The sequence below is a fragment of the Ranitomeya imitator genome, chromosome 6, assembly GCF_032444005.1.
Source record: "Ranitomeya imitator isolate aRanImi1 chromosome 6, aRanImi1.pri, whole genome shotgun sequence".
NCBI classification, from domain to species: domain Eukaryota; kingdom Metazoa; phylum Chordata; class Amphibia; order Anura; family Dendrobatidae; genus Ranitomeya; species Ranitomeya imitator.
The window spans coordinates 125346002-125369348 of record NC_091287.1 but is presented as its reverse complement, the minus strand read 5'-3'; the positions used below and the strand labels follow the sequence as shown (position 1 = coordinate 125369348).

At 41.9% G+C, this 23347-nt stretch overlaps 1 protein-coding gene across 1 annotated transcript in view; it reads right to left on the bottom strand.

Annotated features, from left to right (window-relative positions):
- COL6A6 (collagen type VI alpha 6 chain) overlaps positions 1-23347 on the bottom strand; it is a 304940-nt gene that overhangs the window by 178801 nt on the left and 102792 nt on the right. The window contains 3 exon segments of the mRNA XM_069732250.1: positions 7113-7670; positions 8900-9460; positions 12240-12863. Of these exon segments, the coding sequence (XP_069588351.1) occupies positions 7113-7670; positions 8900-9460; positions 12240-12863 (1743 nt within the window).

Below are 23347 nucleotides of genomic sequence, written 5' to 3'. Positions count from 1 at the left end.
AGCGTGTTTTACCGCACAATTGGTGGTCTTGTGTTTATTTCTATGTAGTGACAAAGTGGGTCCCAAGAATGATTTTCACTGGTTGGCCCAAGGTACTCCAGTCCGACGCTGTATATATACAGTGGGGCAAAAAAGTATTTAGTCAGTCAGCAATAGTGCAAGTTCCACCACTTAAAAAGATGAGAGGCGTCTGTAATTTACATCATAGGTAGACCTCAACTATGGGAGACAAACTGAGAAAAAAAAATCCAGAAAATCACATTGTCTGTTTTTTTAACATTTTATGTGCATATTATGGTGGAAAAGAAGTATTTGGTCAGAAACAAAATTTCATCTCAATACTTTGTAATATATCCTTTGTTGGCAATGACAGAGGTCAAACATTTTCTGTAAGTCTTCACAAGGTTGCCACACACTGTTGTTGGTATGTTGGCCCATTCCTCCATGCAGATCTCCTTTAGAGCAGTGATGTTTTTGGCTTTTCGCTTGGCAACACGGACTTTCAACTCCCTCCAAAGGTTTTCTATAGGGTTGAGATCTGGAGACTGGCTAGGCCACTCCAGGACCTTGAAATGCTTCTAACGAAGCCACTCCTTCGTTGCCCTGGCGGTGTGCTTTGGATCATTGTCATGTTGAAAGACCCAGCCACGTTTCATCTTCAATGCCCTTGCTGATGGAAGGAGGTTTGCACTCAAAATCTCACGATACATGGCCCTATTCATTCTTTCATGTACCCGGATCAGTCGTCCTGGCCCCTTTGCAGAGAAACAGCCCCAAAGTATGATGTTTCCACCACCATGCTTTACAGTAGGTATGGTGTTTGATGGACGCAACTCAGTATTCTTTTTCCTCCAAACACGACAAGTTGTGTTTCTACCAAACAGTTCCAGTTTGGTTTCATCAGACCATAGGACATTCTCCCAAAACTCCTCTGGATCATCCAAATGCTCTCTAGCAAACTTCAGACGGGCCCGGACATGTACTGGCTTAAGCAGTGGGACACGTCTGGCACTGCAGGATCTGAGTCCATGGTGGCGTAGTGTGTTACTTATGGTAAGCCTTGTTACATTGGTCCCAGCTCTCTGCAGTTCATTCTCTAGGTCCCCCCGCGTGGTTCTGGGATTTTTGCTCACCGTTCTTGTGATCATTCTGACCCCACAGGGTGGGATTTTGCGTGGAGCCCCAGATCGAGGAAGATTATCAGTGGTCTTGTATGTCTTCCATTTTCTAATTATTGCTCCCACTGTTGATTTCTTCACTCCAAGCTGGTTGGCTATTGCAGATTCAGTCTTCCCAGCCTGGTGCAGGGCTACAATTTTGTTTCAGGTGTCCTTTGACAGCTCTTTGGTTTTCACCATAGTGGAGTTTGGAGTCAGACTGTTTGAGGGTGTGCACAGGTGTCTTTTTATACTAATAACAAGTTTAAACAGGTGCCATTACTACAGGTAATGAGTGGAGGAAAGAGGAGACTCTTAAAGAAGAAGTTACAGGTCTGTGAGAGCCAGAAATCTTGATTGTTTGTTTCTGACCAAATACTTATTTTCCACCATAATATGCAAATAAATTGTTAAAAAAACAGACAATGTGATTTTCTGGATTTTTTTTTCTCAGTTTGTCTCCCCATAGTTGAGGTCTACCTATGATGTAAATTACAGACGCCTCTCATCTTTTTAAGTGGTGGAACTTGCACTATTGCTGACTGACTAAATACTTTTTTGCCCCACTGTATATATATAGTCGCCAGCTTGGGTATACCCCGACACCCCGCGGCAATGCACACAATCAGTACTAGCACCAACCGTGGGCACTTAACCTCTCTGATGCCGTTGTCAGTAGTGACAGCGACATAGAGGGGAAACGCGCAGGGACGGGGGCTCCCTGCACGCCTCCATCAGAATAACACGATGTGATCACGTTATTCTCATGGTCTCCATGAAGACCCCTGAATCCAAGATGGCCTTGGGGTCCTTCCGGGCCCTGCAGTGTGGTGACCAGCGAGCACCTGCTGAGATCAGGCGCCAGCAAGCCTCCTTCACTGCCTGTCAGATCGCTGATCTGACACAATGATGTGCAAAGTGTCAGATCAGCGATCTGATGTAATATAGTGATGTCCCAACCTGGGACAATGTTATAAAGTTTAAAAAAAAAAAAATTAGAATGTGTAATATTATTTTTTTTTTTAAATCCCCAAATAAAAAAAAATTTTTTTTTCCTATAAATCCATTTATTTATGTAAATAAAAAAGCAATAAAAGTACACATATTTGGTATTTCCACATCCGTATAGAATCTGCTCTATAAAACTGTCCCTCTAGTTAAGCCCTTGAGTGAACACCATAGAAAAACAAGGCAAAAAACAATGCTTTATCATCATACGCCGAACAAAAAGTGAGTGCAATAAAACACGATCAAAAAGACTGATGTAAATAAAAATAGTACCACTGAAAATGTCATCTTGTCCCGCAATAAACAAGCTTCCATACAGCGCCATCACCAGAAAACTAAAAAAGGTATAGCTCTCAGCATAAAGTGATGCAGAAATAATTATTTTTTATATAAAATTGTTTTATTGTGTAAAAGCGCTAAAACATAAAAAATTATATAAATGAGGTATCGCTGTAATCATACTGACCTGAAGAATACACCTGCTTTATCAATTTTACCACACGTGTAACGGTGTAAACTCTCCCCCTGTTGTGGTTGTAAATGGCACTTTTGTGAGTTCTGCTCTTGGGCTCCCTCCGGTGGTTTTAAGTGGAATGGCTGCTCCTTGGATTTAGCAGTCTGCAGCTGCTTCCACTGATTGTCTTTCTGCTCGGCTATTTATGCCTGGCTATTTCCTTCAGCCAGTGCCACTTGTCAATGGTTCCTGGTTGGATTCACATCTTTGCTTGGATTTCCCTCATATCCTGACCAGTTCAGCAAAGATAAGTCCTTGCTTTGCTCTTTTCTGTCCACATGTTGTGGACTTATTTGTTCTGTGCATTCTATGTTTTGTCCAGCTTGTCAGTATGGATTAATTCAGTTAAGCTGGAAGCTCTGGGAAGCAGATTTACCCTCCACACCTTTAGTCAGGTGTGGAGATTTTTGTAAACTCTGTGTGGATTTTTGTAGTTTTTAATACTGACCGCACAGTATTCTATCCTGTCCTATCTATCTAGCTAGACTGGCCTCCTGTGCTACATCCTGGTTTCATTCTGTGTATGTCTTTTCCCTCTCCACTCACAGTCATTACTTGTGGGGGGCTATCTATCCTTTGGGGATTTTCTCTGAGGCAAGATAGTTTTCCTGTTTCTATCTTTAGGGGTAGTTAATTCTCAGGCTGTGACGAGGTGCCTAGGGAGTGACAGGAGCATCCCACGGCTACTTCTAGTGTTGTGTTGAGCTTAGGGACTGCGGTCAGTACAGGTACCACCTCCTTCAGAGCTCGTCCCATGTTGCTCCTAAACCACCAGTTCATAACACCCCCCAAAGAAATTCAGGAATTGCTGTTTTTTGCTCATTCTGCCTCCCAAAAATCAGAATAAAAAGCAATCAAAAAATGTCATGTGCCCGAAAATGGTTCCAATAAAAACGTCAACTCGTCCTGCAAAAACCAAGACCTCACATGACTCTTTGGGCCAAAATATGGAAAAAATTATAGCTTTCTAATGTGGTGATGCAAAAACTATTCTTTGCAATAAAAAGCGTCTTTTAGTGTGTGACAGCTGCCAAACTTAAAAAACCATTATAAAAACCCACTATAAATAGTAAATCAAACCCCCCTTTATCACCCCCTTAGTTAGGAAAAAATAATAAAATAAAATGTTTTATTTAATTCTATTTTCCCATTAGGATTAGGATTAGGGCTAAAGTTAGGGTTAGAGTTGGGGCTAAAGTTGGGATTAGGGTTTGGATTACATTTACGGTTGGGGTTAGGGTTGGGATTAGGGTTGGGGTGTGTCGAGGCTAGGGGTGTGGTAGGGTTATGGCTAGGGTTGGGATTAGGGTTAGGGGTGTGTTGGGGTTAGGGGTGTGGTTAGGGTTGGGATTAGGGTTAGGGGTGTGTCAGGGTTAGGGGTGTGGTTAAGGTTATGGATAGGGTTGGTTCTAGGGTTAGGGGTATACTGGGGTTAGGGGTGTGGATAGGGATGGGACTAGGGTTAGGTGTGTATCAGGGTTAAGGGTGTGGTTAGGGTTGGGATTAGGGTTAGGTGTGTGTCAGGGTTAGGGGTGTGGTTAAGGTTATGGATAGGGTTGGTTCTAGGGTTAGGGGTATGCTGGGGTTAGGGGTGTGGATAGGGATGGGACTAGGGTTAGGGGTTAGGGTTGGAGTTAGAATTGGGGGTTTCCACTGTTAAGGCACATCAGGGGCTCTCCAAAAGCGAGCTAATTCTGAAGAAGTAAAACGGTGCTGCAGTATTTAGGTTATGTGTGTATTATTGGAACAAGGAAGCATGTTCAAAAAATCAATATAGATTACTCCCACACTTTGGTTGGTAAACACTTGTATCTAAATTTCTGAATATGAGAGATTTCTCTTAAAAAAGCATGGCTCAGAACACAGGCATCACACTTTAATTTACAAATAGAAACAAGCCTTGAATTCAGACTTTGGATTTATTCGCAAAAACTGCAATGAGTGGTTTAATACTTCCCTGGCTTGCCAGCACAGTGTGAAAAACACAGTTATTAAGGCTCTTTTGCTGTTGTATATCAAAGATATATTTATTTCCAGTCGCATACTGAGTTCTGATGATGAGACTGTTACAACAGTTCACTGTATATCACTTAAATGTCAGATTTCTATTCACAGACTGAGACTATGACTTCCATTTTTAATCCTGTATAACAGCACTGAAGTAGTACACCACAATCACATTAGGCCTTTTTCTATCCCTATGCTGTGTGCTCTGATGCTCTGAGTGTTCCTATCCATACACAGTACAGGTATTAAATGGCTAGACCCTCAATTGTATACTGGCTGTGATAGACTGCTTGATGGCTATACATAACATGTGATCTGATTGCTGCAGGACAATATGAGGATGCTTGTGCTGCCGCACCTGACACCATTAAACTGTTCTCTGAGTGTGTCTAAGAGTCGCATTGGCTCAAAGTATAGTGCTGCAACCCTAGACACCAATGAAGCAGAGTTCTCTCAGTGAGTGTGATGTCAATACATTTAGATGTTCTCAATTTACCCTCAGCTGGTGCAGGAACTCCCCACACCTCCACCCTGGTGTATTACAATCACAAGGAAGGAAGCAGTCCGTTTTTATTAAAACAAAACTACTTTTACTTATTAAACTGATGTAAAATATGGACACAAGGCACAACATTTATCCACATTTTCAACTATTTTACACAGAGGCACATACATACCGGCTATATGTGATGGCACACAATTTGCAAATTACATTTCAGTATTACGCCGTGCCTGACCTGAACACTACATTCCTTTTGTTTATTCTTTGCTGACTACAGTTCTTCCCATTGATACCCTTGCCCCAGCCTGAAAAGTCCAGTCTTTCTTCACTATAACTTCCAGGTCTGGCCTACTTGTTGCCTCCTCTTCAGCTTCACTTCTCCTCTGCTGTCTCAGGGTTACCCACCAGTCTAAAACTCTACCTCCTTGGCTCCTGGCCGCATCCACTCCAGCTGATCTCTTTCTTTGTCTAATCCATTTAATCACACAGGGTCCAGAATGCTGCGGCCATATTGATCTGCCATCCGATCCAGTTACAGATTCTGGCTATCTCTGTTCTGGCCACATATCTCACCTCCTCTACATTATCATATTACCTATTCACTAACCATCTCTACAGGAAATCACGCTCTTCTCCTTTCTAAAAACCCCTCCAAACTGCAGCGCTGGCCAACTGCTAACTCTACAGTGTTCTGCATCCACACGATACCTTCACTTCCCTACCACATATTAATTAATCTTACTTTTTTGCAGAGGATAATAATAACCAAAGCTATAGCATAAAGCATTACATATAGAAATTGCAGCAAGTTGATAGTCATCATCCTTTATTCTCTATTTCATTATATATTACCATCGATATCATACACTATATTCTTCTGCCATACTCTTAGATGTAAAGTATGTGTGAAGTGGCTCTAGGAATTTTTTTTCGTGATCCTCTTGAATTGAATTGCAGATCGGTCAAATGGAACTGTGAATTAGCAGAAACTTCAGACTTCCGTTGATCAATTCGCTCATCTCTAGGGTTACTGCATGTAGTACATATTAACATTTGCATCTTTTGTGTATGTGAGTGCAAATGTGTGCCAAATGAGAATTTACATGTGAATGTGTGGGTGGGGAAATATGGAGCAAGGACCTAGACACATATTCTCCATAGGGACACTTTACTGCTAGTGTCCGCCTCTATGTTTCAAAGTGGTGCATTTTCTTTACTTCATTTGGATGGAACTGTAATTTGACCCTTTGGAAGTTTTGTGCCCCATCCCTTGAAGACTGAATGCTTTTGTGCTGCTCATCTTTACTTTATTGACATGTTATCATGTAAATGCTGTAGATCAAGGGTTCCCAAGATCAAGAGCCACATGTGGCTCGCGGCCATCTGCCAGCTTGGTGCATTAGCAATAGGTGTAGCAAACTGCTATTAAGAGTATATCTCTTGATGGTGACTTTTGTGTGTAGCCTTGCACAGAAGAGCGGATCAGAATGGGGGTAGGATAGGAAACCCTGGAGCTTGGCATACTGCCTTGGTGTGATTTTAGTGGAAAAGCTTTGGATGTCATTATACTGGTATTATGGGCTCTGGGTGTCACTACTGTGAGTGGGGCAGGAGATGGATGTGTCTCGCGACCTCATTCATAGCTGAATGTGTCTCTCAAGGTCAGAAACGTTGGGGACCTCTGCTGTAGGTCATGATTGCATTTAATTGTGATACGTTTTTAATTTGCTGAAGACCCTCTTGCATGTGAATATTTTGACTTAATACACTACACTTTTGTTTTTATTATGGTAAGTACTGTACATAATGCTTGTTCAATGTAAGAAAAGAAATACCAAAGTGTAGATTTACATGTTGAACTATGATTTCTTTTCCTTTTGTGAATGTTAATTCTATGGGACATTTAGATTAACTGTTTACTTACCTTCAGGAGGATTGCAGATTTCAAAAATTAATTCATCTTCTATAGTCTTCAATGTTTCAAAAGATTCCAGATAATGCACTCGTTCTCTCTTCCCACTTATTTCTAGTAGTTGAGTTTTATTTGCGTTAAAAATGCCCACTGAAATAATGTTCACACTACCGTTCCTCAGGGAGGCAGCCTGAGTTTTAACATCATCCTGTGATTTTCCATCTGTTATAAGTATCAGGAACTTTTTCACCTTCGGTCTAGCACCTTTTTTTTCTGTGAAATACTGGGAGACATAGTCCAAGGCTTCCCCGGTGTATGTACCCTTTTCCATGTATGCCATATTTTCAATGGCTTCCCAGATACCAGCTTTGGTTCCATTCTTGTTTAGCCGTAGCACCTCCATGCTGTTATCGCTGAATTGGACAACGCCAAACTGAACGTCATTTGGCCCCACCTTCGTTTTGTTAACCAGGCTTTTCATAAAGTCCTTCATTTTAATAAAGTTATCTGGGCCTATGCTTCCAGAACTGTCAACCAGGAACATGATATCAGCCTCTACATTTTGACAAGCTGTAAAGACAAAAATAATATTTTTAGACGGTGAGTTACTAAAAACAACAAATAATTTAGTCAAAATAAGTCCAAAAATAGCACAAAAATTTCTGTTTCTATTATATTCATGCCTTAATAAAATGATTGTGTTGGACCCTTTCAGATATATACCAAACTGTGTTATGGTTTAACATGTAATCCCATTACTCATAGTGACAGCCGGTCCAAAAATTAGTATACAAATATGTCCTGGACCCCTTTTTGAAAAATTTGCGAAAAGGAAAATCATACTTGTCATATCTCTTTGGCATAGGGTATCAAAATATGAGGTATTGATCTTTGGTTGCACTGTGATCAGCAAAAAGAAGGGGCCACGATCCTCCATGGCAATAACAGATACAGTGCCACTCTGTGTTTTGGAATGAGCTTTTGTGAAGGAGAAAAAAGTTTTTCCCTCTCACCTGACAGTAGAACAACACCCAACAGACAGCACACAAGAAAACAGATATATAAGTATCTCCTTGTATGGTTCAGTCTTGACCCCATTGGACTGATCATAGATAGTAATTTGAGATCATGTCAATCAATCTTGAAATTTTGCAAGAAAATGGCATATGTTTAGAGAGATTATCACAAGAGGACTAGTAACCCTGCTGCCAGATAGTCAAGTATATGAACTCTGTGTAACCCCACCTCCTTTACTGATTGGCAGCTTTCTGTGCACTGTACATGGTTAGAAAGCTGCCAATCAGTGATGTGGGCGGGGTTACACAGGGCTCAGCATTCAGAGAACTGCTAGATCTTCATCAGATGTAACAGGGATTTAAAAAAAATGACAGCAAGCAGCCCAGTAAGTGACACATCATTGGAATCAGGATCTCTGCTCCACATTATGCTGCTCTTGGAGTAGCAAAAAACTGGTGTCATACTCTTTTTATAATCTTGGCATGTTCAGTTTTCAGTATCAGTATATATATGAACAGTGAATAGTTATATAGTTAATATGGTTGAGAAAAGACACATGTCCATTAAGTACATGTAAAGGATGAGAAATGATAAGGGAACATATATAAATACACATCCATAATGCATGACCTAGTCTGCCCTATAAGAGCTAATCTTTCCCTCTTGATCTCAATTATCAAGCTACTGGACTATGCATTCAGAAAACACCTTTACATATTTACATATGCATTTAGGTTTGTTTTTTTCTAAAAAAGCATCTAATTCATAAAATTTGTTTTTACCTTTTGAAGTACAAATTTGCTGAGCTATCAGATTTTTAATGTCTTTCAAAGAATCAAAGTTGTGCACAAAGTAGACCCTTTTGGGATCTCCAGTGATTTCCAGCAATTGCGTCTGGTTGGCGTTTTTAACTCCAATTGCATACGCATTAACGTTACTTTCTCTCAGAATCATTGCAGCTTCTTTCACACTGTCTTGAGATTCTCCATCTGTAAGAACAATAAAATATACAGGCACATTGCCATGCCTGATATTGTTGGGATTTACTATTAATTCATGTGTGTAATTTATTGCAGCTCCAGTTTCGGTCCCTCCACCTCGCTGCCTGATATTCTGAATGGCCAGTTTTAAGTCCGTTTTTCTGTAATCAGTACCTATACCAAACTCCAGTTGACTGAAATCTGAGTACTGCACAGCCCCTACTCGAACCTTCTGAGGACCTATGTCATACATTTCTACCAGATCCACCAGAAATTCCTTCATGGCTTGAAAATCCGTTTGTTGAATACTTCCAGAACCATCTATGAGCAGATGAATATCAGCAAGCTCTGTGTTAAGACAACCTGCAGAAAAACACATTTATAATGAAAAATACAACAAAATGAATAACCAATATACTGCATGACTCAGCCAGGCCATAGCGGTACTGGTATTTATTACAACTGTATTTTCTTTTTCTGTGATTTTTTTTTTACATTTTATGTCCTTTTCAAGAAATTGTAGGGACTCACAAAACAATGAGGTCCCTTAAAGCAAGTTGCGTATTTTCGCAAAAATATTGACGAATATCAGATTTTTTTCATTTGTGTGGGATGCAGCTAGGCTATGTAACGGTGGTGTAAACTAGGGTGTTTGTACGTGTGGGGTGTACTGATCTAGTACTGGATAGCCCACCCGATCAGTACTTGAAAATCTTTCCCTCCTAAATATTTCATGATCAACTGTGAGTGATAGTAATGCAAAATGGAAGCGCTTACAAAATACAGCAACCCAGCCATGAAGTAGAGACCACATAAATTTACTGTGTCAGGTCGCAAAGAGCTGAGGCGCATAGTGTATAAAAGTCTCTAACTCTCTGCTGCCTCAATTCCTGCAGGGTTCTAAATCTTCACGGGGAAAGAAATTATTGACATACAGTAGCTTAAAGGGACTCTGTCACCTGAATTTGGAGGGAACAATCTTCAGCCATGGAGGCGGGGTTTTCGGGTGTTTGATTCACCCTTTCCTTACCCGCTGGCTGCATGCTGGCTGCAATATTGTATTGAAGTTCATTCTCTGTCCTCCGTAGTACATGCCTGCACAGTCTGCAATCTTGCCTTGCGCAGGTGTGTACTATGGAGGACAGAGAATGAACTTCAATCCAATATTGCAGCCAGCATGCAGCCAGCGGGTAAGGAAAGGGTGAATCAAACACCCGAAAACCCCGCCCCTATGGCTGAAGATTGTTCCCTCCAAATTCAGATGACATAGTCCCTTAAAAGAGAATCTATCAGTCCAGTTTTGTAATGCAAAGTAAAGACATGGCTGTAATGACGCTGCGATACAGATTATATTGATAATTGTGGAGAAGAAATCCGCTTTGTTCTTTAATTACCATTTGGAGTTTTCTGCTCGTTAGATTTCAGTGCACAGGGGCAGGACTGTGCACGGGACCTTCTCCTCCCTGTCTGTGATTCCCCTCCCTCCGATGCCTCCGATCTTAGAATGTGGACAGTGTTGAGATTTCAAAGCGAGGAGGCAGGTCATTCTGAGGTTGAATGAGGGTCGAGAGACCGGAGAATCACAGACAGGGAGGACAAGTCCCTATGCACAGTCCGGCCACTGTGCACCGAAAACTAATTGGCATAAAACTTCAAATGGTGATTAAAGATGAACAACAAAGTGGATTTATTCTCCAAAGGTATCAATGTAATCTGTATTACAGCACCATTAAGGCTATGTTTTTACTTTACACTACAAAATTGTGCTGGCAGGTTCTCTTTAACTTTGGTGCTTTGGTTCTCGGTACAGAGAAGCTACCAGCAAGCTTTACATCACCAATACAATGTCAACAGCCACTGGACTTTGGAGAACTCTAAATGGGTTTTGTGGAGTATAAAATCATGCTTATCTAAAGAGTACTCTGATAGACAAATCTGGGTTTGCTAGATGCCAGGAGCATGTTACCATCCCGACTGGCTTGTGCCAACTGTAACGTTGGTAGCTGTGGTGAAAAACTACATATTACTGTCTATGGATTAAGGATGGGTTGTGATAAAAGCTCCTGTAGGTGTAGATATCACAACATTTTTATCCATATAGTACGTATATAAGGCATGTTAATTTTGCTCGGAGTAATGGTCAGGATGTAATAGCCACTGGCTGTAGAATTCCAGCCTGGTATGTTTCACTCTGATACACTGCGGTGTTTCAGCGACAAACATACTTTTATAGCCACTGGGGGCCTAGACTTCACTTCTCCCTGCCCCGTGACAGCATCCAACTAGTCTATAGTGCGACTTGGTCTCCCGCTTGGCTGGGACACAACAGCCAATGGCTAATGCTGTCCACAGTTTGAGCCACATGTATCAACTGTCAGTTTCCCTTTAACTTACTGTAGAATGTAAAAGAGCCATGTACTAAGATTGCAAAATAGCACAAGAGATCAACAATTCTGATATCCCTAGGGAATGCCATGCAATTTCGACAAGCAGATTGATGGTTGAGCAAGCATTGAATGATTATCTCATAAATTATAATTTTGTAAATGCCGATTTGCACATTTTTGTCTGTATTGGCCATTTTGTCTTCCATACCGATGCAGCAAAGTGAGGAAAGCTACGCCAATAAAGTAACCTTACAATTTGCATATCTGGCATTCATTTACGTTGCATGATGATCGGACAGTCAATGCATATATTGTAGGTGCCACTGTATGATTTTTATACAGAGTAGCTTGCAATCTGCCAAAAAGGCTTCTGCCACATTTGCACATTTTCAATCAGGATGAACAATCTTTCTGGGAATTTTTACAGGAAAGATCATAAGAAAGTCAGACAAAAAGATGGTTCAATTTCAGATGTGGATACTTTTATATAAAAGTGTCATTGATCAGCTAAAATAATTGTTCATAGTCTGTATGATTAACAGTGTTTCAATATGACACTGATCTATGGAAAGGTTATTGCCTAGAAGCTCCTAAGGAAAAAAACAGCAAGTGATGGAGTACTGGAGTATCTAGTTTCCATATTAAAGCAGAAGCATATGAAAGTGCACCACGTTCAGTATCATTAAACTTGAATATGCAGCATTTCAAAAACATCTCTTTTATCACAATTGCTGTACGAACTATGACAATCCTACCTTGCTTGATCAGGTCAGTTTGTTCTGATAAGGCAACGACATCTTGATCAATGACATTCCAGATTTTCTTCAGTAAAATATCTGCATTTGTTGAAAGATCAGCAAACGTCTTCACCTTGACTTGATAATTGTTGAAAGTCGAATATGAAGCAATTTGGTTCATTTGGGTTTCATTTACTTGAGAAATGCCCACAGTAAAAATTCTGACATTTTCTTGCTGAAGTAGATGAGCAGCCTCAATTACACTATCTGCAGAGGACTTATGAGAGACCAGGATGGCTATCTGTTTTATTCCCTGGCTCTTTCTGCTTGCCGCAGCGTCACCAAAGACTTCACTTCTTGTATAATTTATTGCACCTCCAATATTTGCAATCTTTTCATTTGACGCTGACAGTTCTCCTATAAATTCTTTAACAACAGAGTCACTGATTCCGGTATTGAGGGAAGCAATAACTTTCGCTTGGCTGTTGAAAGCCACCAGGCCCACATGGACGCAATAATCATTTATCTCCAGATTGCTTAAGACATTAGTTAAGAAATTCTTTAAGTCTTCATTTTCTTTGCTTGTGTGTTTTGAAGTGTCCACAATTAGGACTAGATCTGTCGCTATTCCTTTGTCACAAACTAAAGTAATAAAAAATGTGTGAATATATTTTTTTCATAAAAAGTCAACTTTTATGTTAATATAGCCACTTCAAACATCAAACACCAAAATATGAACACTGGATATTTGCATAGTAGAAATTTTAAGATCCTCCATTACCATATAACATTTGGGCAGAGCAGGCAGACCCAGGGCATGCTGATTTAGGAAGTATGACATGACACAATACTAGCACAGTCCACATTTACTACTCTTTGACAATGGTGCGGTTTTTCATGGTCTATTCTTGCATGTGACTATATTTGGCCTATTTTTGCCTTGCTATTCTGTGATACACATAATTGATATGTTTACATGCATGTTTTATATTTATAAGTGCCATTCTTGTAACTGTATATGCATATTGGTATTAACTTCATACATGGCATTTTTTTGATTAGTAATTTATATATTTGTATATTTTTTGGCTCTTAGGAGTGTGCTCCCTGGTCCAGGAACTATAAATTATAGCCTTATTATCGTCTTATTTACTAGTTTAACATCACTGTACACTTATTTCACGGTCCTGCACATTGGAGGCCACTTCCTTTTTGAGCTTTTTTCTTCTTCTTATTATTATTATTTTTTCTATTTATTATACATAGGGTTTCTGCCATGTATGTGGTATGTGGACTGTCTCTGTGAACATTCAATATTTTTTTCAATGTTTGCACATTTCTTACTCACCTGCCCTGCATTGTCTTGCACGTCGCTCCATCACAATTTTAAATGTTTTTAATTGTATTTTGCTGTCTAACTTGACATTGTTGTTAATAAAGCCACTTTTTGATATATCATCGCCTTGGGTGTACTATACTTTGCGCTCTTTCTTCTTATCTTCTTACATTACCATATACAGTATATTTTGTTTTCTTTTTGAGAACTGTAACTTTTTTTTGTCTTTTTGTCTACAGAGTTATATGAAGGATTGCTTTTTTGGAGAATTATATTTTAAATTACAATGTAAGTTAAAAACAATGAAATCTTTTTAATATCTTGTTTTAAAGACCCAGACCTTATAACTATTTAAGGAAATCCTGAGAATGTTATCAATAAGGATATACCATCCTTTGTGTACACATATACAGTGAGGCAAAAAAGTATTTAGTCAGTCAGCAATAGTGCAAGTTCCACCACTTAAAAAGATGAGAGGCATCTGTAATTTACATCATAGGTAGACCTCAACTATGGGAGACAAACTGAGAAAAAAAAATCCAGAAAATCACATTGTCTGTTTTTTTAACAATTTATTTGCATATTATGGTGGAAAATAAGTATTTGGTCAGAAACAAAATTTCATCTCAATACTTTGTAATATATCCTTTGTTGGCAATGACAGAGGTCAAACGTTTTCTGTAAGTCTTCACAAGGTTGCCACACACTGTTGTTGGTATGTTGGCCCATTCCTCCATGCAGATCTCCTCTAGAGCAGTGATGTTTTTGGCTTTTCGCTTGACAACACGGACTTTCAACTCCCTCCAAAGGTTTTCTATAGGGTTGAGATCTGGAGACTGGCTAGGCCACTCCAGGACCTTGAAATGCTTCTTACGAAGCCACTCCTTCGTTGCCCTGGCGGTGTGCTTTGGATCATTGTCATGTTGAAAGACCCAGCCACATTTCATCTTCAATGCCCTTGCTGATGGAAGGAGGTTTGCACTCAAAATCTCACGATACATGGCCCCATTCATTCTTTCATGTACCCGGATCAGTCGTCCTGGCCCCTTTGCAGAGAAACAGCCCCAAAGCATGATGTTTCCACCACCATGCTTTACAGTAGGTATGGTGTTTGATGGATGCAACTCAGTATTCTTTTTCCTCCAAACACGACAAGTTGTGTTTCTACCAAACAGTTCCAGTTTGGTTTCATCAGACCATAGGACATTCTCCCAAAACTCCTCTGGATCATCCAAATGCTCTCTAGCAAACTTCAGACGGGCCCGGACATGTACTGGCTTAAGCAGTGGGACAGGTCTGGCACTGCAGGATCTGAGTCCATGGTGGCGTAGTGTGTTACTTATGGTAGGCCTTGTTACATTGGTCCCAGCTCTCTGCAGTTCATTCACTAGGTCCCCCTGCGTGGTTCTGGGATTTTTGCTCACCGTTCTTGTGATCATTCTGACCCCACGGGGTGGGATTTTGCGTGGAGCCCCAGATCGAGGGAGATTATCAGTGGTCTTGTATGTCTTCCATTTTCTAATTATTGCTCCCACTGTTGATTTCTTCACTCCAAGCTGGTTGGCTATTGCAGATTCAGTCTTCCCAGCCTGGTGCAGTGCTACAATTTTGTTTCTGGTGTCCTCTAACAGCTCTTTGGCCTTCACCATAGTAGAGTTTGGAGTCAGACTGTTTGAGGGTGTGCACAGGTGTCTTTTTATACTGATAACAAGTTTAAACAGGTGCCATTACTACACGTAATGAGTGGAGGAAAGAGGAGACTCTTAAAGAAGAAGTTACAGGTCTGTGAGAGCCAGAAATCTTGATTGTTTGTTTCTGACCAAATACTTATTTTCCACCATAATATGCAAATAAATTGTTAAAAAAAACAGACAATGTGATTTTCTGGATTTTTTTTTCTCAGTTTGTCTCCCATAGTTGAGGTCTACCTATGATGTAAATTACAGACGCCTCTCATCTTATTAAGTGGTGGAACTTGCACTATTGCTGACTGACTAAATACTTTTTTGCCCCACTGTATAACATCACAAAGCTCTTATTGAACCAGGACAATGAAAGTAATAACAGTGCATAAGGGGTTCAGATAATAATTGCATTTAGAATTTCACATGTTTCAAATAAAATGAAATGTGTACATTTAATAGTAGAAATGAGCAGATTATGAGAGAGAGGAGAGAGATGAGTGCTTCATGAGCGAGAGGAGGAGTGAATCAGGACAGACAGTGAAGAGAGAGTAACGGATTGTGAGAAAAGAAGAGAGAGAAAAAGAAATGGAAATGCCAATTTTAGGAAATTTGACTCAAACTCAGTCCTCCACAGATCGATATGCTTATCTTTATTTTGTAGATTTTTAGAATTTTACTATTGTTAAAGAACTCGAGATTGTGACCTCTTTATACAAAATTTCCAAACATAAAGCATAATTGGCGTCTTTCAGGGTGCAGCTTACTACTTTGCTATTTATTTCTTTCAAAAGGTAAACTTTTTATTAGAGGGATACCTAACTGATTACCATTTAAGGCGTTGTGTCACAGCAGACCCTTTTCTAAGGGTGCAGACAGATGGCAGTATGACTCGTGCAAGGATCGCATCGCAATCCTTGAACTGAACGCCTGGTCTCCTGACCTGAGATTGACAGCTGCATAGAAATGCATCATGCTGTAAAGTTCAGGTCAGGAGAGCAGACAGCCAGTCCCTGCAGTGCAATGCGATGCTGGCATGAGTTATATGGCTCTCTGTCTGCGTCCTGCGAGAGCTGCCTATCTTCATCCAAACACTAGCTGATTTTGGAGGAAAAGTTAAGGCTATCCAGACATATCCTCTGTAATGGCTGCTGAAGTGGAAATTTAGAAGCACATTGTAACAAATCAGATAAAGGTCCTTATGTTTAAATAAACAACTTGAGTTTGTGCAGTTTTCTATTCTAATTTATAAAAGGGAGTCAAAAGTAGAGATGAGCGGTGTTCGAGTCGAACTGTTCGCCAATTTCAAATTCGAGCTGTTTTGGGCGGTGTTCGAGTCGTTCGACGAACTCAAACAATTTGCTTAAAATTCAGCTGTTCGAGTTTCTGATCGATAACTGTTCGTTCACCAAAAGCCTAACTTGATTTTCACATTAAAACTATTTATCAATGTTAATAGACTGTTTCAGTGTATAGTGTGTGTGTGTGTGTGTGTGTGGGGGGGGGGGGGGGCAGGGGATAGATCTGTGCTGAAATAATGCCAATCTCCTTTTTTTTTTTCCGCATTTACAGTGGGCGGTGCAGCCTATCAGCAGTGCACACACACACAGCAATGTGCATGTGATGCACACAAGCTAGGGCATGTGTCATTGGCTGTGTATGTCACATGTCCTTGCCCTATAATAACCAGCCATTTTCCCCATCGCCACCATTTCCTCACTGCTGCAGCTTAGTGGTAGACGGTACCGCTGCTGCTGTTGGTGCTATACAGTCTAAGAGTGTTTTTTGAAAGCAAATTTTCTGTTAGATAGAGAGAGATAGGTTTAGGGAGTCGGGACTAGTTGTAATATCAGCCCTTTTCAGGGTAGGTTACAGCAGTTGATAGCACTTTTTGCCAGGCAGGTCTGTGCCAGTGCTGTGCAAGTGTTTGTCACAGCATTTGGTGTAATCTAGCTCAGCCAATCCTTTTGGGTTAGTAGCATTGTCTGGTAGTCATCTGAGTAGCCCGCCTGTGAAGCTAGCTACACCGCCTGTGTATCTAAATTTTTACTGCATCTAACCCAGTAAATCATTTTGGGCCTAGTAGCAGTGTCTGCACGTTAGCGGAGTAGCCTAACTGTGAAGCTAACTACACAGCCTGTGTATCTAAATTTTTACTGCATCTAACCCAGTAAATCTTTTTGGGCCTAGTAGCAGTGTCTGCACGACAGCGGAGTAGCCTTCCTGTGTATCTAAATTTTTACTGCATCTAACCCAGTAAATCGTTTTGGGCCTAGTAACAGTGTCTGCACGTCAGCGGAGAAGCCCGCTTGTGTATCTAAATTTTTACTGCATCTAACCCAGTAAATCATTTTGGGCCTAGTACCACAGTTTGGCCACTCAGCTTTGCTCAGTTTCCATCCATAGTTTTTTGTGCCAACAACTACAGAGTTGCCAATTAGTTAAGCACAAAAATGAGTGTCAAAAGGCCTGCTGTTGGTGGAAAGTGGAATAGACGTGTTGCAAAGGGAAAAAAAGGGTGTGTCTGTGGGGTAGGTGGTAAAGCAACTGTAACATCTGCAGAAGAAAGAACATCTTCCAGCCAAAGTAAGACGTCTACTTCTTTTTGTGGACAATCTGATATGATCCCTTTCTTATGACCATCGCTACGAGCATCGCTACAAATTCCAGAAAAGGCACGAAAACAGCAGGTGCTTGAACAGATATCAAGTGCTCGTTCAATGGCCTTGCACTTGCTTCCTCACAGCTCCCAAGTCTCCAGCCACCTGTCTGAGTATGGGGTAACACAGATGGTTGAGTCTGCAGAGCTGTTTACTCATACTATAGCCTGGGAATCAGAGGTCTGCTCTAGAGCTTCTGTGAATCCAGATGAGGAAATGATCTGCACTGATGCCCAGAATTTTTGTGAGTCTGATCCAGGCCCAGATGAAGAAGGTTCTGAGCATAATGTAAACCCTCGTTCCTAAATTGTAACTCCTATTGGTGGAGACAATGAGGAAGATGATGATGAGACTGAGACACCTGACTGGAACGAAAACTTGACTTTTCGGTCAGGGCAGGAAGAGGTTGGCTCTGAGGACGATGGGTGTGAGAACACACAGGGTGATGATGACGAGGTTGGAGACCCCACTTACTGTCAACCCACAGTCCACAAGTCCATGAGGTCAGCAGAGGAGGTGGAGGAGGATGCTAGTAGCGATGAAATTAGGTTGCACCTTCCTGGACAGAGACGGAGCACTGGAAGCTCGTCAACAACTGTGCCTCTGAGCACAAATCGTGGGCTCTAAGCCTTGCATAGCCTGGGCATTTTTTGAGATTGCAAAGGATGACCCAACTCATGTTGTCTGTAAGATTTGACACCAAAATCTCAGTAGAGACCAAAAAATGAATAGTTTGAGTACTTCATGCATGAACCGTCACATGGATATGAGGCATAAGTTGCAGTGGGAAGCTCACTGTTCTACAATGCGGCCTAGTGGGCTGGGCCAACCACCGTCTGCCCCATCAAGTGCATCCACGGCATCTTCATCCTCTGTGACTGTGGGGACAGCAGTCGCACATGGTTTTGGACGCAGACCTTCCACCTCTTTACCCGCAACAGCCAGTGTGATTGGCAGGTCGTCAGTAAATTTGCAAGTGGAAACACCTCCTGGCGTTGAGCGCTCTCCGACATCGAGACCACCACATTTTGATCAAGGCAACATAATATCTCCGGCTGCACCTTCCTCAGAGAGCAGCAGTTTGCCAGGGACACCCTACTCAACCCCATCTAAGCACGGTAGCCAGCCCTCGATCCCTCAGATGCGGACAAGTAAAATACCATTTCCTCCTTGCCATGACAAAGCTTAGAGGTTGAATTTCACCATCTGCAAGCTGTTGGCTACAGAAATGCTGCCTTCCCACCTGTTGGACACAGAGGATTTTCGAGACCTTATATCCTTCGCAAAGCCCCAGTACCAGATGCCCATTCGCCACTACTTCTCAAAGAAAATAACACCAGGAGAACCAAGAGTCAAAACTGGCCAAAAATTCATAAAAGGAAATATTTATTGGAAAAATCAATTACATAATACAGAAATAACCGACAATAATCAGTGGTATATAGACATAATAGCAACTGTATCCATAAGTACATCCGGTCATCCAAGTACAGGACTGCTAGAGTAAAATGACCATATAATCAAAAAGTGTCAAAACATGTATTACCCACACATGAGCAATGTTCATATGGATGTGTGGCAATCAACCCCAATAGTAAATTGCTGGTGGCCGTACATAAAGGTGACCACACAACATCATGTGTGGATAATACATGTTTTGACACTTTTTGATTATATGGTCATTTTACTCTAGCGGTCCTGTACCTGGATGACCGCATGTACTTATGGATACAGTTGCTATTATGTCTATATACCACTGATTATTGTCGGTTATTTCTGTATTATGTAATTGATTTTTCCAATAAATATTTCCTTTTATGAATTTTTGGCCAGTTTTGACTCTTGGTTCTCCTGGTGTTATCTGTTTAATGAGTCGCCAACAGTGTTTAGATAGTATTTTTATACTGACGCTTTTTTTGTCTACTTCTCAAAGAAAGCTGTGCCTGCGCTACACCAGCATGTCACACACAACATCACCACTTCCTTGAGAAACTCTGTGTGTGACAGGTTGCATTTCACTACAGACACTTGGACGAGTAGACATGGACAGGGGCATTACATGTCTGTGACTGGGCACTGGGTAACTATGGTAACATCAGGAGAAGGGGCTGCTGTCCAAGTTGCACGTTGATCCTCTGTATCTCTAAGTTCATCCACTGCTTCTACCTCCTCTCGGTCCTCCACCTGCACCCAAAGCCTGTCTGGTAATGCCACCCACGTTCTAACTGTGCAGAAGGAATCCTGCACACCTCCTTACTATGCTGTCACCAGGGCTCAATGACATCAGGCGGTGTTTACCTTGAAATGTCTGGGAAATGTGAGACACACAGCTGTGGATTTGTGGTCAGCTCTGGAGACCGAGTTCCATCAATGGTTGTCTCCACCGAACCTGCAGCCAGGGAAGGCCGTGTGCGACAATGCTGCAAACCTAGGTGCGGCCCTTCGCCGGTGCAATGTCACACATGTGCCTTGTATGGCTCACTTTTTGAACCTGGTTGTCCAGCAATTTTTATCCAACTATCCCGGACTAGATGGGCTTCTGCAGAGGGCACGGTCGCTGTGTGCTCACTTCTGCCGTTCGCATCCTGCAGCTCAACGATTTACATTTCTACAGAAGTAGTTGGGCCTGCCAATTCATTGTCTGAAATGCGATGTGCCCACACGATGGAATTCAACTCTTCACATGTTGCAGCGACTGTGGCAGCACCGACGAGCCCTGGTGCATTACGTTATGATGTATAGCCTGGGCCAACAAGATCCAGAGGTGGGGCAAATCATGCTGCAGGAGTGGTCTCAGATCAGGGACCCATGCACCCCTCTGCACAGTTTTGAAATAGTGACGAAGATGTTTAGTGCTGACTATGCCAGTATCAGCATGACTATTCCGGTCTTTTACATGCTGGAGCACACCTTAAACAGAATTCAGAGTCAGGTGGTGTGACAAGAGGAGGAGGAGGAGGAACAGGAGGAGTCGTATGCAGAAGGGATAATATCTCCAAGGTCCAGACGGTCGGCAGAACCAAGGCGGCTGGCATTGGAGGGTGGGGGAGAGGGATTACCGAGTGCGCATGGTAGCAGCCAAAGTGTTGAGGAAGGTGCAGGAGCTGAGCAAGAAGTGGAGGACGAACTGGCCCTGGGCATGGAAGACTCATCAGATGAGAGAGACCTTGATCAAATTTCTGTTGTGCGAGGTTGGGGGGAGAAGGCAGAGGAAGGAAGCATGATTCTCACCTTGTCACCACCAAGACAACAAGGACTTGGTTCTCCTGGATGCGCAAGACACATGAGTGCATTCTTGCTACACTACCTGCAACATGACCCCTGGATTGTCAGAATCCGAAGTAATGCCGACTATTGGGTTGCCACAGTCTTAGATCCCCGGTACAAAAGTAAATTTGGTGAATTAATTCCTGCCATAGAAAGGGATTCACACATGCAGGAGTATTAGCAGAGACTGTTACAGAATCTTACATCTGCTTTTCCACAAAACACCAGTGGTGCACATAGTGAATCTCTGAGTTCTTACTTGCCAACCGTGGGACTGTCGAGTCATCATTCAAACCGTAACAGAAACATCGTATTTGGTAGTAACAGCAATTTTTTCTAATCGCTTCAAGAATTTTTTAAACCATTCTTTGCAAGGCCACAGGAGTCTGACACATAGCCAATGCCTAGAGAGGATGGTACAGGAGTATCTCCAAGTTAACATCGATGCCATGACAGTGGAACTGGACCCTTGCTCATTTTGGGCTTCCAATCTGGAAAACTGTCCTGAGCTCGCCACTCACGCTTTGGAGATCTTTTCGTGCCCCACAGCCAGAGTTCTCTCTGAACGTGTGTTCAGCGCTGCTGGTGGTGTGCTGACAGATAAGTGCACGCGGCTGTCCAGTGAGAATGTAGGCAAACTAACATTCATCAAGAAGAACAAATCCTGGTTCCGCAAGGACTTTTCTACCCCTGTGTCATACTGGGGAGACAAAAACCTTGATGATTTTTGAAAATCACCTCACCAACCATTTTAAGAAACTCTGGCGAAATTAATGCCACTTAAGTGGTGTCTGTGGCCCAATTTTTGGAAAAAATGGAGACTCTTTTTGGAGTCCCCTTTCTGTGTTTTACATGATGTTGGCATTGTCAATTCCAGGTGGGTTGGGTCGCTCCCCCCTTTTTATCCTTTAGAAACTACATACACTATTGCTTGGGGTAACACAGAGCTGTTTACTCATACTATGGCCTGCGATTCAGAGGTCTGTTCCAAAGATTCAGTGTCTTCTAGTCAGCAGAGTAGCCCACCCATGAAGCAAGCTACACCGCTTGTTTATCTAAGTACTAATTTTTAACTGCATCTAGCCCAAGCAATACTTCGGGCCTAGTAGCAGTTTCTGCTACTCAGCAGAGTAGCCCACCCATGAAGCAAGCTACACCGCCTGTTTATCTAATTACTAATTTTTAACTGCATCCAGCCCAGGAAATCCTTTTGGGCCTAGTAGCAGTTTCTGCTACTCAGCAGAGTACCCCACCCATGAAGCAAGCTACACCGCCTTCTTCCTTTCTCAATCTAACCCCTCGGCTCTGGGATGTCCGTTCTCCCTCCAGCTCTCTCCTTCTCACAGGTTGACTACCGCGTGTATTCACACTGTGGCAAATATTTTGGGCCCAGGCATAAGAAGTAATCGAGGTAATGGATAATATGTGCCCCCATAGAAAAGTCCATGACGACCCATTCGAGAAGCAACTAAACGCCTCACATAGTGAGCAAGATATGGAGCACCTCATGGGCAAACAGCGATCTATGTAGCATGCTCCTTCACAGAAGCAGCCCAATAGGCGGACACTATTCGGAGGCACAGGTAGTAACCGGAACGCCCCCCAATGTCTGTTTTGGCCATTAGGATGTCCCTTCCCAACTTCTTGACCCACCTGATTGCCTCATCAAAAGAGGTACAGTATATAGTACTGTACTTGGTTCCGCGTCGATGTTGTTGTTTACTGACCTGCCCCTTGGATATGACAAATGGTGGATTAGTCTGAATATATTGGGTTCCTTTTTTGACACGACTCCCAACGGGGATACCACTACGTCTTCTAAGGAAAGTGTTCTGAATGGACCCGCCATTCTACCTAAAGATATTTCTTTTTTAATTTTTTGCTCACGATGTCTGGGTGTTGGTAGGCTGATTTTAGATTTTTACTCCAGCCTTTCTTGATTTTAGAAGGGCATGACATGCCTATATCTGTGTCTCCTCCTCCTTTTACTCCTCCACCTCTTTTATTTTCACATGACTATATGTACCTGTGACTTTTCCATGTGTTTGTTGTGTCTTCTGAACAGTTTGTCAGCTTTTGGACACCTTTTAAGGTGTTTTCTATGTGTTTGTATGTGTTTGTGTTTGCCTGCCATTGGTTTCAATGGGGTTCGACGGTGTTCGTCGAACATTCGACGAACAT